A 14904-nucleotide genomic window follows, 5' to 3' on the forward strand; every position below is an offset into this window, starting at 1 on the left:
AAGGAAAACGTAGAATTGCTCTGCATTAGAATTGACTTTATACAAAGACGTGCAGACTGCAGATGTAATCCAAATAAACAGGAATGCTCTCCACAACTGATATTATGATTGTAAATGTCAATGAAAATCTTCAAAATCATCAATTCAGAACGATAAACACAAACAGTTTAATGATCACAATGATGAAATTAAAGCCTGAGGTAGATGCTGAATGTATTTATGTGTGTGTGTGTGTGTGTGTGTGTGTGCTAACTGCGCTGATGCTTCTGCGTCCTCATTGGGCTGAAGAACGGGTGCCACAGCGCCTCCTCCAGGGTGATCCGTCTGCGGACGTCGTACTCCAGCATGCAGCCGAGCAGGTCGAACAGCTGCCTCTCCTCCTCGCTCTTCCTCTGCATGTACTGCTGAGAGACAAACAGTTACGCTCACTCCCTGCCGCTGCCACCTCCACCTCACGGCTGCGACTGACCGGCCGGTATGGGCGCTGCGTACCTTGAGCGGTTTACAGTGTTTCCCGATGTAATCGTCAGAGGAGCTGTGCTCGTCCCAGTCCAGACGCTCGTTGTGCACGAAGTGCTGCTTTCTACGCACAATGCAGTGCATAAACATGGGTTACAGTTAGTTGCAGGTAGACTGACAGATAAACTGTGGCGCTTGACACTTTCACTCATAAGCAGGAAACAGCCGTCACCGTGGATAATGATGGACACGGCTCACCCCTGCTGTTATGTTTTGTCGTTTCACTGCAGGTGCACAGTGATCTAATTTTGTGCCAGGTCAGGTGGATTGGGAACCAAGTAAGGACACCTAGCGGCTGTCTCCCTGGGTATGACTGAACCTTGAGACCCTGAGGCCGACCTAGATCGACTCCTAACTGGCCTCAGAGAACTTGGGGATCCAAGGAGGATGTTTCCAGGGAAAGGGATAGCTGGCCTACTCTGCTCACCCTTTTGCCACATTGACCCTGAGCAGGACAAACAGATTTGACAATGGATGGATGAATTGCGCACTAATTCTAAACTGATCCAAACACTTATAAGCTAATGTTTACAACTCAAATTAATTTAGGGACAAAGCAGTACTTCCTTTTTCTTTTTTTTTACTTCTAGCCTAAATTTACATCAATCATTGTTTCAGAATAAAATACAGTGAACCAACTATACAGTCTGTGCCGCCAGGGAACAAAAAAGAAAAGCTAAAACAGATTGAAGCTGCAGACTTGAGTGTTAGGTCTTTTGTGCGTTCTGCACTGGTTCTGCACTGGTTCTGCACCGTGTCAGTGGGTCTCTAAAAGAGTGGACTGAGTATTAGGCGGCAAGACGGTGCAGTAGTTAGCACTGTCGCCTCACAGCAAGGAGTTTCCGGGTTCTCCCCGTGACTGTGCCGGTTTCCTCCAGGTTCTCCGGCTTCCTCCCTCAGTCCAAAGACATGCAGGTGAGGTTTATTGGCGACTCAGTGTGTGTGTGTGTGTGTGTGTGTGTGTGTGTGTGTGTGTGTGTGTGTTTGTGATTACCTGGTCTGTTTCAGCAGGTGGGGGGGGATCGGTCCCAGGACTTTCTCCATCATCGCCAGATGTTCTTTACTGTCGTGGGTCTGAAACAACAGACAGGTAGATGAACTTACTGCTGTTTCTGTGTGTGCGTGTGTGCGCGTGCAAGTGTGTGGGCTTATATTGCTATCTTTGTGAGGACAATTTCAGTTTTACAGGATATTTCTGCCTTGTGAGGACATTTTGGGCGATCTTCACTTCTTCTGAGGACTGTGGTCCCTTGTGACTGAGGTTTAAGACTTGGTTTTAAGGTTCTGGTTAGAATTTGGTTTAGTTCAGGGCTAGGGGCTGGCAAATACATTATGTGAGTGAGGGTCCTCTAACGACATACATATACCACATGTGCGGTTTTGTGTGTGTGTGTGTGTGTGTACGTACGGGGAAGAGTGTACGTCCCAGGTAAAACTCCATGAGAACGCAGCCCAGACTCCAAACATCACACGACTGGTTCCAGCCCAGATCTGAGCACAAACACATGGATCAGTCACATTTACATAGCCCAGACTCCAAACATCACACGACTGGTTCCAGCCCAGATCTGAGCACAAACACACAGTCACATGGATTACTTGACATGCAGCTAAACCGGTCCTGTTTAGTAATTGTGTGAGTGTGTCAGTTGTGTGTGTACCCAGGATGACCTCTGGAGCTCGGTAGTGGCGTGTCGACACCAGGGATTCGTGGTGTTCATGGTCAAATGTGGCGGTGCCGAAATCCACCACCTTCACATCCAGGCTCCTCAGTTTCCTCTTCTTACACACACACACACACACACACACACACACACACACACTGCTAAACATCCTTTACTACTTGGCAAACCTTGAAATGACAGCAGGACACTCTGAGGCTTTAGCTGGTATTTTCTGACGGCAGACACCTGTGTGTACAAAATTTTTACCGTCTCATCGTTGTACTCGTAGTCGCAGTCAGAGCACACGAACAGGATGTTCTCCGGTTTCAGGTCTGTGTGGGTCAGCTTGTTTCGATGCAGGACTGTATCACACACCGAAAAACACACGCTTAAATTCTGCGTTAAAGGTTTTTTTCTTCTCAGTCCAGCACAGACCTGAGTGAGCTGAACAGGAAACGGTTACCGGTCTTTCCTCATATTGTTGTAATTAGTATGAGAGAGAAAAGTTGCGAAAATGGCGACCATGTTGCTTTGCTCTGATCTTCTCACCTACCTTCCTCTTTCTGTGCAGATACTTTTGGTTTTATATGTCCTGGTCTCATGATGTCTGTCCCTGCGATTTCTGACTCCACCCAAAAAACAATGGAGCTGAATGGATCCAACTGATCTACTGGCTATGATAAATGATTCATTGATGGATCATTTACTCTGTAATGTGTCATAAGTAATGAAAAATGTCCATCAAAGTCCAAAAGTTATTGTGATTTCTTTTTTTACAGGAACAGTCAAATACCTCAGAATTATTCATTTTGTATTCACAGTTGGATAAAACCGAAGAAAGCAGGATACATCTAAATATTTACATCTTTTATTTTACTTTATACTTGAGAAAACTTATTAATAGATCACTGAAGTTATAATTCATTTTCAGTTGATTAACCAATTGATAATTAAACTGTTTGTTTTAGCACCTTATTGTATTTGGATATTTCTGCTGTGAAATGTGGAATATTTCAGATTCAGTTTTGTCCATGGTGGTCGACGTGAGGAACCAGTCACCGTCAACGAGGAGGTCAGGTGTCAGAGGTCACAGGGCTGACGGAAAGGTGTCAAAACGCACGTGCGCACACACACACATACACACACACGACTCACAGCAGACGGCTCTGAAGATCTGGAAGGCCATGTGCCGGATCTGCTCCACACTGAACGGCAGGAACTCGTTCCGTCGGAGGAACTCGAAGGTGCTGAGGCTGAGCAGCTCGAACACGATGCAGATGTGACCTTCGTGCTCGAACCAGTCCAGCATCCTCACGCAGGCACTGGTGGGAGAGAGGAAGTGATCCATAAACACGGCATTTAAATAACCAAAGAAGCAGAAGAATAAACACTCACAATCTGTTGTCATCATCCAGGCTGTTGATCGCCTCCAGCACTGCTATCTCAGACCTCGCTACGTCACGGAAACACTCCGTGTTCCTCACAATCTTCACAGCTACATGCTCATCTCTGTTGAACGCGCACACACACGCACACACACAAAGACGAAAAAAAAACTTCACTAATCCCACAAAAAAGGCTTCTCTTGCGTTCAGTTTACACGATGATTAAACTGTTTCTGGTTTTCTTACTTGTCCCGGTCAATACACTCCACCACTTTTGCAAAGGCTCCTGCTCCCAGCGTAGAGACCACCTCATCTAGGAACAAAGAGACAGACCTTAAATAAGGGCCAGTAGTGTAAGCAGCGACGTACTAAAGGGCTCATGCAATGGTTAGTGCAAAAAAAACAAGTAAACATTTGACCCGCCACAAAAGGATGTTTGAAGGAGGCTGAAAATAAACAGGATGTACTTGAACGTACTGTACGTTGGACCCTTTTCCTCACCCTTACTCCAGAACATACAGACCAACTTCTGTTTTTCAAAAGACATTTACTCTCATTCTTATTTCTTGCTTCATGCTTGAACAAGCTAATGCAGTTAATGTTGTTAAATTAAAAAAAGGCTACGTACTTTCAAACACTTTCCTCCGCTTTTTTTCTATTCATTAGACAGTGAGTCTAATGAATAATGACAAGCGCCGTGTTCACGCCACTAGCAGCCTCATCAGTACTGGTCCAGCTGGAGCTACTTGACGATGTTGTTGTGGAAATCTTAGGCCGTGAGTACTGAAGGATGTGAGTGTATCGTCACTTCCAGCCAACTTCTCTGCACCAATAGAGGCAAAACTATTTCTGGAGTTGCTTGTGGTGTGAACGCAATGTTACCTTCATGTTGCCATGTTAGAAACTCGACACTTCAAAGCTATGACAAGGACAAACAAACGACACCAAAGATAAAGGAAGGTGTTGAGTACATCTTTCTTTCATCACAAGGCCGACGTGATAGACCAGGTGGCCCTCCTCCTCATCGTCCTCAACGCTCTCTCCCTTGCGACTCCTCTTTACTCCGTCATCGTCAGCACTGACGGCGCTGTCACCGAGAAGAGCAGATTCAAGGCGCAGCGAGTCGTCCTCAGGCTGTGGTTAACGTTTGACACGCGCGGCAAATGGAGGATGAAGCGCCGAAGGCGTGCGTTGGTATATGGTGTTGGCGGTCGTGATCCAGACATATGGACAAGACAGGGCACGAGAAAGACGGGGTGACAATTTCAAAAGCGTCAGTTTGTTTGTGACAAAAAAAGACTTCCTTTCCCATGAGGGACAGGTTGAACTCATATCATACAGAGGAACGAAAACTACCAAGGGGAGGAAGAAAACCCCAGGCCTGTCCTCTTGTGTATTAAGATAAAACCATACAAGTGAAAAAGAAGCCACGAAACTCATATAAGAAACAGGTCGGGCAGCACCAAGGCTCACAATTTAAGGTAATACGTTTGTGCCTGTATAAAATTTAGTCTTTAATTATTTTGTCTAATCTTTGGCTACTATAGATTTATAACTGGATACGTCTGCCTGAGGTCCAAACAACACTTATTTGCCAATGATAAGTGGGAAATGTTTCCAACCAAACTGTGACCAAAGTTCAAATTGGCCTCAGTGGGATAAACACAGACAGCAAAAAGAGCGAAGGCTAAAATATAGTTTATATGAAGAGCCCATTTTATTTCGAGGACTACGCCGGCTTTTTTGGAAATTTACTTGATGGGCAACTTGCTTGTTAAGAGGACTGACAGGAAAAACAAACACTAATGCCGCATTACCAAAGACAGTCTTGTTACATGAGAGGCTGCTGTTGCAGAATTAGGTGACACTCTTTGGTCTTAATAAGCAACAAACTAAAACCGTTATTTCAGTCCATCTGGAATACAGATACTTATAGAATCAGGGAGAAGGAGGGGGATAAACAGGAAGAAGAGAATTGTACCGAGTTATCGGTTTCTGTGGCGGTGCGGTGTGCTCGCCGGTCGAAGCGTCCGGTCTGTCCGTCTGTGTGGAGGTCTGTCTTGGGGTCATCACCATCTACCGGCAGAGTAGAAAGACAGAGAGCGGATTTTCCCGCTGTGTGAATACAGTTAAAACAGTCACTGTAAACACTTTCACCAGCCTGATTCAGATTCAGACTGCTGCAGACGCACACTTATGAAGAAAATTTAAATAAACTTGTTGTGTAATACACAATTATACTTTTAGGTAGCCTATTACTATGTACTTATTTGTTGAGCTCGTATTTTTCTCTTTTATGAGTAAAAATCATACGAGCTGTTGCTAACGAAGAGCAAATTATTTCCATCCTTATAACTCCTTTTAACTGTCCCTCTAAGATGAATAATAATGGGCAGGTATGAGCAACAGTAAATGCCCAGAAACAGTCGATTATCTCCAATGGAAGAAAAAAACAAAAAAAACAAAAAAAAGGAGGGAAAAACCTTTCTCTTTCTCTTCTCGTACATCATGTTGAAGTGTCCGTGAGTAAGAAGCTCCTACATACTGACTCAGTGTGAGCTACACTAGACGTGAGCATAAGTAATGTTACCTCTCCAGGAACCACAGTCGTTGTCCTTCCTTCCCATAGTACTGCTGTCCACGCTGGGCTGCGCGACCCCCTCTTTCTCTCCCCGCTCCAGCCTCCGGAGGTCTGAGGATGACTGGTCAGGTAAGAGAGAGAAAAACACAGGCAGAGGGTTTAGTCATGTGAGACCCTTACAGCTGGCAGGGCAAAATATGTAAGGTTTGGCCTTAGAGTGGCGCCACAGGAAATCAGACGGGCTTTCCCTAAGCTGTTGCTACTTTAGCTCAGACTCAGCTTGTCAGGATCAGCTCTGCATTGTCAAAAACGACTTAACTCTTATCTGTTAATAATAATAATTTTAATAATTTTGTACTTTAGCATTAATCTGTAAGCACAGATGAGTTGAATTAATTAGTTGGGTTGAACGAATGAATTAGTCTTATAATCTGCTAAATGAAGTGGTTTATGTAGTATGTGGAGATTGTTTTGGTTATGTTTCGGTTATCTTTCTTTGCATTTGTTTACAACAACAGCTATTGCATTAACTGCAGGCATGTATTTACGTAGATCCTGTACTGCTGGAGATCTTTTGGGATTTTATATATACCATCTGCCTGCGTGTTTAATCTTGCATGAGGTACAGCAGTTGTCCTGTAACATGTTGGTGGGTATATGTGTCAGAAGTTTGGTTTGCTGCTGATTAATGCATCCACAAATCTATTCATTCATTATTCATAGCACTGGCATTATGTATGGCTGTGTACAGCATGTTATTATGCTGTCATAATGTTATGCTAATGTGGGGTGTTATGGAGTGTTCTAACGACAGAATCCCCCCTTAGCATGCTCGCTGTTTGGATGTTAACGTCAGCGCTATCGTTCAACCTGTACTGAAGTTTTGGTCTATTTTAAAAAAAATAAAATAAATTAAATTAAATAAATAAGAGGGCATCATCTGGGGAGGTCATTGGGATTCATCCTCTGAGGACCAAAATGTCTGTAGCAAATGTCACCGGAATCTAAAAACGACTACAGACTAGAAACACATTCTTTGGATATCTAAACGTATAACTCTATCAACATGCTGTTCCATACTGGTACAAGTAAAGTGGTTGTAAATTAGTCACGGGGAGCATTATAACTTACGAGCTGCACCTCAACGAAGAACTTGGATCCTAAGAGTAGAGGTCAAAAACTCTTCAACGTCTTCCTCTTTCTGTTCTCTGCTGTTCTGCCACACTTTGTAAAAGCAGAAATGATTCATAGCTCATCCTCTGTGCTCTGCCTGGTATTCAAACCCTCCTTCCTCCACAGCCTTTGATTTACAGGGAGCAAAGGTTTCCCTGTATCCTCAACCCTTGATGCCCTCCTCTATGTTTTCAAAGCTATACATAGTGTCAGACCCCTCCAACCTGAAAACCTATTGGTGACTGTATCTCCAGGGCTTTCCCTGGCCTTTTGGAGAAGGATTAGTTACGACCCCCCCCCCCCATCTAGCAGGGCAGCTTCCACAGGGGGCAGAAGAAAACATGAAACCATAATGGTCCCGGTGGGGAAATTAGGTTATTAGAGCAGTCACTGGATATGGCAAAGTAAAATAGAGTAGAAACAAGAATAGAAGAATGTTATAAACAACTGGCTGTTGTAAACAACATATTACAAAGAAATGGGTGAATGCAGTTTGAAAAAAGATCTGTTGGTTCCCTCTGAAGACGTCACACTTAAAAAAAGATCACAAATATTTTGTTTAATTTCTAAAAAGGGTAAATAGTTAATTACCCAGCTGGACACTGTAGTTTTTAGCAAACATTACTCAATCAGAAGTGAATAGTATGAACAGTGGCAAGATAAAGTAAGTGAACCCTTTGGAATTATTTGCATTTAATTATAAATTTGTCTTAAAATATGGTCAGATCTCTATCCAAGTTACAATTCTAAACAAACAAATCTATATTAACAAATAAAAATACTGTCCATACTGAGTACGTCTTTCAAACATTCACAGTGTAGGTTGAAAGAAGTCCGTGAACAGCTCGGCCCGTGATATAAGCGAAAAAGTAATTGGAATTAGGAGTTAACAAACCTGGAGTACGGTCAACGAAACAAGATCTGAGGCATGGGTCAGAGCTACTGACTGATAAGAAACACGTTTTGAGTTCGCGGTTCACACGAGGCACCCGCTGATGTGAACCATACCTCGCAAAAAAAGAGATCTCAGAAGATTTGAAGTCAAGAATTGCTGATTTGCATGAAGCTGGAATGGGTTACAGATTCATCTCAGTAAGTTTAGATGTTCATCGGTCCAGGCAAAACTGTCTATAAACGGAGACGATTTAGTTCTTTGGCCAGTCTCCCTAGAAGTGGTCGTCCAGCTGAGATGACTCCAGAGGCACAAGGCAGGATGATTAGCGGGGTAGAAAAGAAACTCGTGCTGCATTGTTGCATGGAGCACGATGTCCATGGCACGGCACCACAGAGGAAGCTGCCACTCTCCAAAAAAACAAAAACATCACTGCATGCCTGAGGTTTTCGAAAGATCACCTTGACACTCCACAACGCTACTGGGAAAATGTTCTGTGGACTGGAAAAAAACTAAGGTTGAATTGTTTAAGAAGAACGCGCGGCACTATGTATGGTGCTCAAAGGGCACTGCATACCAACATGGACACATCATCCCCAACGGTGAAGCGCGGCCCAGAGGCTTTGCTGCCTCTGGGCCTGGAAAGCTCACCATCATCGAGGGGAAAATGAATTCCCAATTTTATCAAGGTGTCTTACAGGTTAATATCAGGGCGGCTGTCTTGTTTTGGGAAATTGCTGCCAAAGGAGGTTCGACCAGTTATTAGATCCTAGGGTTCACTCAACTTTTTCCACCAGCACTGTGAATGTTTACTGTGGTCAATAAATACGTGAATCAGTAAGATAGTCTGAGCATTATTGAATTAAGCACATCGTGTTTGTCTATACTTGTGACTTAGATGAAGATCAGATCACATTTTAGGACCAATTAATGCAGAAAACCAGGTCATTCCAAAGGGTTCACGTACTTTTTCTTGCCACTGTATTTTAAGGACCTATATTTAGCCTTTAGTTCTCTAGAACCTTTTTCCGGCAGCTGTGCAGTGTATGATGGATTGGCTCAAAATAAACTAGTACGACATGCCGCCCAGTGCAACAGTCTGGCTCACTGATGTGCATTCCCTGGACCGTGGGCTTTACGCTTGTCAATACTTCTTTTGTATCTTCATGCAATGAAAACTGCTCCTCTGTCGCTCCCTGTCCCTCGTCCTGAAATAGTGGACATGCCCTTCACAGCGGGGGTTATTCTCTCCCTCCGTGTTATTTCTTATTCATTGTTTCATCACCTCCTCCTCCCCTTCTGCCGTATGCCCACGCCATCGCTGTGTCTTCTTACCCTTGCAACAGCAGTTGAACGTCAGTGCCACCTACAACCTGCAGCAGTTTACAGATTTCTCCACATATTTCCAAGTGGGAGAATGTAGAGAGTTAGCAAAAACTTTCCTTTCATAATAGTGAAATATTTACATGTTTTGGTTGACTGGCCTATGAAATGCCAAGGGGCTTTGCTTTTTATAGCCAACAATGTGAAGGGGTGTTAGTCATTCCAGAGCAGGGTTCTCCTCATCCCTCAGTCAGGAATAGATGCGTCCCTCCATGCCACCCCGCACAGCTGTGTCTGATCGACTGTAAATCAGAGCTGAGGACGACTCTGACAACGTGCAGGACCGTTGTCACTCACTTAAGATCCTCCAACACTCACTACTTGCAAGCCACTGCCAGTAGTGTAGAGGGTTTCGCTCTGCATACAGCTTGATGGGCACAACGAGGTACTATTATGGCCGGAGTTAGGCGGCCCCTTCCAACTGCAGCCGGCAAGACTCGCTGTATCCAGAACACGCTAATTTATATGAATGCTTTCAAAACTGGGCTGGCATCACTGGTGATTTTATCTTATACTGTTTTAGTCTTTCTTGGATAATAGAATTTTCTTTGTTTTGGTAAGGGAATCCTCCTTTTCAGTAAATCCTTTGTGTGGTGTTCTACAGGGATTGATTTTTGTCTCCTTGACATTTAAATGACATTAAAAATGAGCTGTTCCAAAATGACTCAAACTGCTGATTTTATCTACAAACCTAAACATCTAATTTTATCTCTCCATTAGTGACCTGGGAAGCAGAATTGTGAGCTTGGTGACCAGATGTGTCTTTTACTGCTCTCTAGAACAAATCCTCCAAATTAAACATGCAAATTCATTGTTTCTTATACCCATATAAATGTTTTTCTGATCTGACACCCCTATCGGAAGGACAGGGTTTTTCCTAATCTGCAGTATGTAAACCATGCTGCTAGAAATCTGTCAATGGCCAGACCCCCATCTCTGAATGTCGTACCGTATCTTTTCTTTTATAATTGCTGTTGTCTGTGTTACCGTCTTTTAAAAAAAATTGTTTTCCACGAGAAAAAAAAAATCACTCATTTGAACAAATAACCAATAAGTACAGTTCTACTGAGGACGGGATTTTTGCTCTGGACCAAAGTGTAGGAAAAATTTACTGACTGTCTGTTCACACTCTCCTGAGGCACTGCTGGTTCTTTAGAGGCTATATGTAAGTTTTTGCTATCGCTACATGGCGAACGTCAGCATCAACAGCTGTTTACTTAGCGGTCAAAAAGAAATGCTGCGGGTTCAGCATCAAACTCCATTCCTTTACTCAACAAGAGCTGTCTCCAGTGGTGGCAAGCAAAGCCCGTGTTAACTCATGTTTTGCTTCTATTTCTATCACTTCTTTTCTTCTTCTGCCGTCAGCATGCTGACCAGCTACCCCCCGGGTCATAACACTTCTTTGCAACGGTGAGTAACCGTAGCGTCGAGTCTACCTTCAGTCCAACGATGGCTGAAGCTCTTGGCAAGGAACCGGCTCTTAATGCTGGCTATGTATCGATAGCAAAAACTTACATATAGCACCTTTAAGCTTTGGCGCAATCCTACTTTGAAAGTAATATGATTAGATTCAATCCAAATGGTTAAGATAGGTGACTGATAGCTTTAATTGAAGGGGCTTATCAGGGCCTATCAGTTGTAGTTCAACAGTTCATCTGATATGGCTGAAAATACTCTTAGACGACATCTAACATCAGCCTTAACTCTGCAAACTGATCGTCACACACAGCTCCAACGATGAGCGCTTTGCCCGCTAACCGCACTGCATGCTGTGGAGTGCAGTGTGTTAATTCATGAAGCATACCAAGGATACTGAGCCACGTTCCTGACGCGAAGGCATGTAGCTCTAATACGGGCAGCTTAACATCAATTCAATCTCTCAATACCCCGTCTGTTAACTCTGACTGGTGAAACAGATCTAACCAGATTTGTTACCGGGAAAAACCATGGTAAATAAAATTTTGTAGCAATCTTTATAAAATTAATTAAGATTTGAATACAGCTTCTCTTTTTTTTTTGCCTTTGGTAAATAGTCATGGCGTAAGCACTTATTAAATTACTTTCTTAAGGTAAAGGTAAAAAAGCGTTTCAGGTCCCTGAAGTACAGGTAATGCAGGTCTTGTACTGCCCTGTTTTCCTGAACCATGTAAGTCAACATATACTGTACTACAATGTTAAAATGGAGAGGTACCACCAAGACAATGCTTTTAATTTAAATTGGGTAAATAAAAGCTGTGCCAGACAAACAGGGTAGGGCTCATCTTAGAGAAATTTCAAAAAGCTCCTTCCAACAGCTGTTGATAACAAAGTTAAAAACATTTAACTTTGAATGATCAATAGCCGTTTTGAGTAAACACCTTTCCAACTGTCTCTCTGTGGTTTCGATATGAGAGCTATATTTGATTAGTATGGGTTTTAGTGGAGTTGTTTTACTACATCAGTGCTGTGTTTTCCATTTTGACAAGTGTGAAATCATGGGAATGGAGGCATTTAAAAAAAAAAAAAGATCAGCTTAAGATTTTTGAACATAAGCACAAAAAAACCAGTTACTAGCATCTTTAATTCAAAAATCTCTTCTTCAGCTTCCAGAAACTGTACATCAGTCAAACCCATGTTGAAGCAGAAGAGAGGCTCCTGCTCTTACTGGACTTTGGAGGTATTGCTGTTTGGTGAAAGGAATTTCTCTGCTTACCTGTCTTTATTATTGAAGCTGTGATGTCTCCTCCTGCACCTCTCTGCTGGTTCTGTGCTATTTGGGCTCCTGCTGGTCTGTTTGAATAGCATAACCTCCTCCTCTTCTTCTTCCTACCAATCCTCCCCAGGGGGAACACAAACACTTGTTGCCCCGCTTGCTTAGCTTCCAAACAAGGAGAGACAGAAATGGCGTCCGTGGTGCAATAAAACATTATGTCCCACAGAAAACCAAGACGTGGACATTCCTGCGTACTTCTAGGCAGTAAAATCTTCAGCCAGCTGCAGTGAAAAGGGACACGGGGAGCTGCTGCAGCCTCGACCCCTGGCCTGAACCAGCAGGGGCTCTTCTTTCATCCCTCAGGAGAAAACATAGTGTACAGTGTCTGATCGGGAACTGCTGATGCACGATGATGCAGGGGATTGCATGATGTATTTTATGAATCATACAGGACACTGAATACACGTTCAACCCGCAATTCCTACACGACTATTGGCTCCACGTAAACACAGTGTCACTCATGATCCGGGTCCACAGCTGTGGGTCCATACACATTATTGCTGTATGTTATCGTTGTTGTTTCAGAGGCTTTCCTTTCTATAGTTTGTCACAAAAAGTTTGAGCTGAGCCCGAAGTCTATTCTTTATTTTACTCCGAGGAGAAGCTATGGGGAGATGTCGGCAAGAGACATTTTATTTCTTATTTACACTGCTTAGATAGTTTGACTGGCGGACAGGATCGAACTGCGCTTGCCATGTTCATTGCAGTGAAGGAATATGTCACCCTAACAGAACACGTATGTTTTTTTTAGCCACACTAGCAGCTCCAGGGATGGCAGTGTTGGTGTTGTTCCAGGCTGAAATATCTCAACAACTACTGGATGGATTGCCATGAAATTTGCTACACACATTTATATCCTCCACAGGACGAATTGTATTTTGGTGATTCCTTCACTTTTCATTTAGTGCCAACGTCAGTGTAATATATCACCTTGTCCAGTGCTTTGTTTTATGCCCAAATACCTGAAAAACGTAATTCCCATCAGCCTTAGCTGGATTTAGTGTTTAGCGCTAATTAGCAAATGTTAACATGCTTACACGCTACACTAAGACGGTAAACTTTATTCCTGCTAAACATCAGCATGTTTACTTTGTCAGTGGGAGCATCATGTTAGCATGCTGATGTTAGCGTGCTGCTCAACGCACCGCTGTGCCTACCTTCAGCATCACACAGATGCTAGCATGAAATAGACTGAGAGTGTTTCTTCAGCATTCTGCCTTTATTTGACAGTAGATCTTGGCACGAAACACTGAGAGAGGCCAAAGCGGATGACGTGCACAACAAAGGTGTCCAGCTGGAATCAAACTGGGAGACACTGCGATTATATGGACCATAATTCAACAGTGTGTTTTAATAGTTTTTAGGACATTTATGGCGGAGGACATGAGCTCAGATAAGCTGAGGCTACACAGACATCTGTAGGGATGAATTAATTGTTGGTTTTGGCTCATGGGAATTGTTTACAATAATAAAAACAAAAAATAATGCCAGTCTTATCTTAAGATGAAATAATTGTTTACTCACTGCTAGGAAGTAGAAGAAGCGCAAAGGCCTTTGGACGTAGAGCCACATCATCATCCCACTGTACGTTTTCACGTTTCTGGTGACTTAACTTCCAAGTCCCATTTTAAGTGGCATTTTAGCTCTGGTTTTGGTCTCCATCCACTCCTGACAAAAACATCTGGCTCTTTAGTTGTTAGACGTCCCACTTTCTTCACCAGCTAGTCGCTAACTTTGTCTCTTTGCCATTTTGTGTTGAGCATCCCGTGTACAGTAAGTCTATCAGAGTGTGTTTGCTAGAAACAGCTGCCCGCTGGAAACGGAAAGTAAATCCTATTCTTAAACCTCATGAGAAATTAGTTATTTTTTTCATCAGCAATGGATGTATTCTCATATTTACAGCATTGATGCAAGTTTTCCGCATACATTTAACCACAATTGTTAATATCACTTTTAAGTTTTTTCCTCTATTGTTCTTAAAATATGTTTTGTTGTTTTTTAATAACTGGGCTTATGAGATGACATGACATGACATAAAAAAGACAGGATATTCTTTATTGTCAGCTGTGGCTTAATACCCCTTTTTATTCCTTTGTTGCATCGTGCACATGTGCATGGACTGCTAAATAACTTTTAAATAACACAATATTTTGTAAAAAAAAAACAAACACCTAAATGGATTTTAATTTTAGCACAATTTTTAACAATAAAAACAATCTTTTAAAATCTGGATCATTTTTCTCAAAATTCCTGCCTAACATCAAAACCCCATGGCTCAGTGAAGTTCCAGAGTGGATGCGACAGACAGACCGGCAGCCGGACGCCTCCCAGCTCCTCACGCCAAAAGTTCAACGTTCCTGCAGTTACATCCGTGCTGAAGTGCAGCAGTTTGTGTGGAGTGACGTCAACCTGGCAGCAGCTGCAGGTGATGACTGACTGACTCCAGCAGTTTGTACTCTTCATCCAATATCATGCCACTTGACTGCATATATAATTTTATATACTTCAAACTCACTGCGTATATTGAACATATAAATCCAGTCTTTTTAACGGAA

General features: G+C 42.9%; 1 protein-coding gene across 1 annotated transcript; it reads right to left on the reverse strand.

Annotated features, from left to right (window-relative positions):
* Positions 1-248: 248 nt before the first annotated feature.
* On the reverse strand, positions 249-13924 carry LOC120802837 (dual specificity protein kinase CLK4-like). The gene is made up of 13 exons (XM_040151007.1): positions 13874-13924; positions 6159-6270; positions 5550-5644; positions 4540-4702; positions 3815-3881; positions 3579-3692; positions 3339-3505; positions 2451-2545; positions 2181-2301; positions 1928-2010; positions 1514-1593; positions 493-583; positions 249-404 (listed from the first exon to the last, which is right to left on the reverse strand). The coding sequence occupies exons 1-13, from the start codon at positions 13922-13924 to the stop codon at positions 249-251; spliced, it is 1395 nt and encodes a 464-aa protein (XP_040006941.1).
* Positions 13925-14904: the final 980 nt, after the last annotated feature.

Source organism: Xiphias gladius, chromosome 17, assembly GCF_016859285.1.
Source record: "Xiphias gladius isolate SHS-SW01 ecotype Sanya breed wild chromosome 17, ASM1685928v1, whole genome shotgun sequence".
NCBI lineage: Eukaryota > Metazoa > Chordata > Actinopteri > Istiophoriformes > Xiphiidae > Xiphias > Xiphias gladius.

Bases quoted from the DNA above. Each gene is read 5' to 3' on its own strand.
- LOC120802837 (XM_040151007.1), bottom strand. From the start codon at position 13,924: ATGATGTGGCTCTACGTCCAAAGGCCTTTGCGCTTCTTCTACTTCCTA. The intron at 6,271-13,873 runs GTGAGTAAACAA...TTACCTGACCAG, and splicing joins GCTTCTTCTACTTCCTAGCA to TCATCCTCAGACCTCCGGAG. The intron at 2,302-2,450 runs GTAAAAATTTTG...TGTGTGTGTAAG, and splicing joins ACGAGTACAACGATGAGACG to AAGAGGAAACTGAGGAGCCT.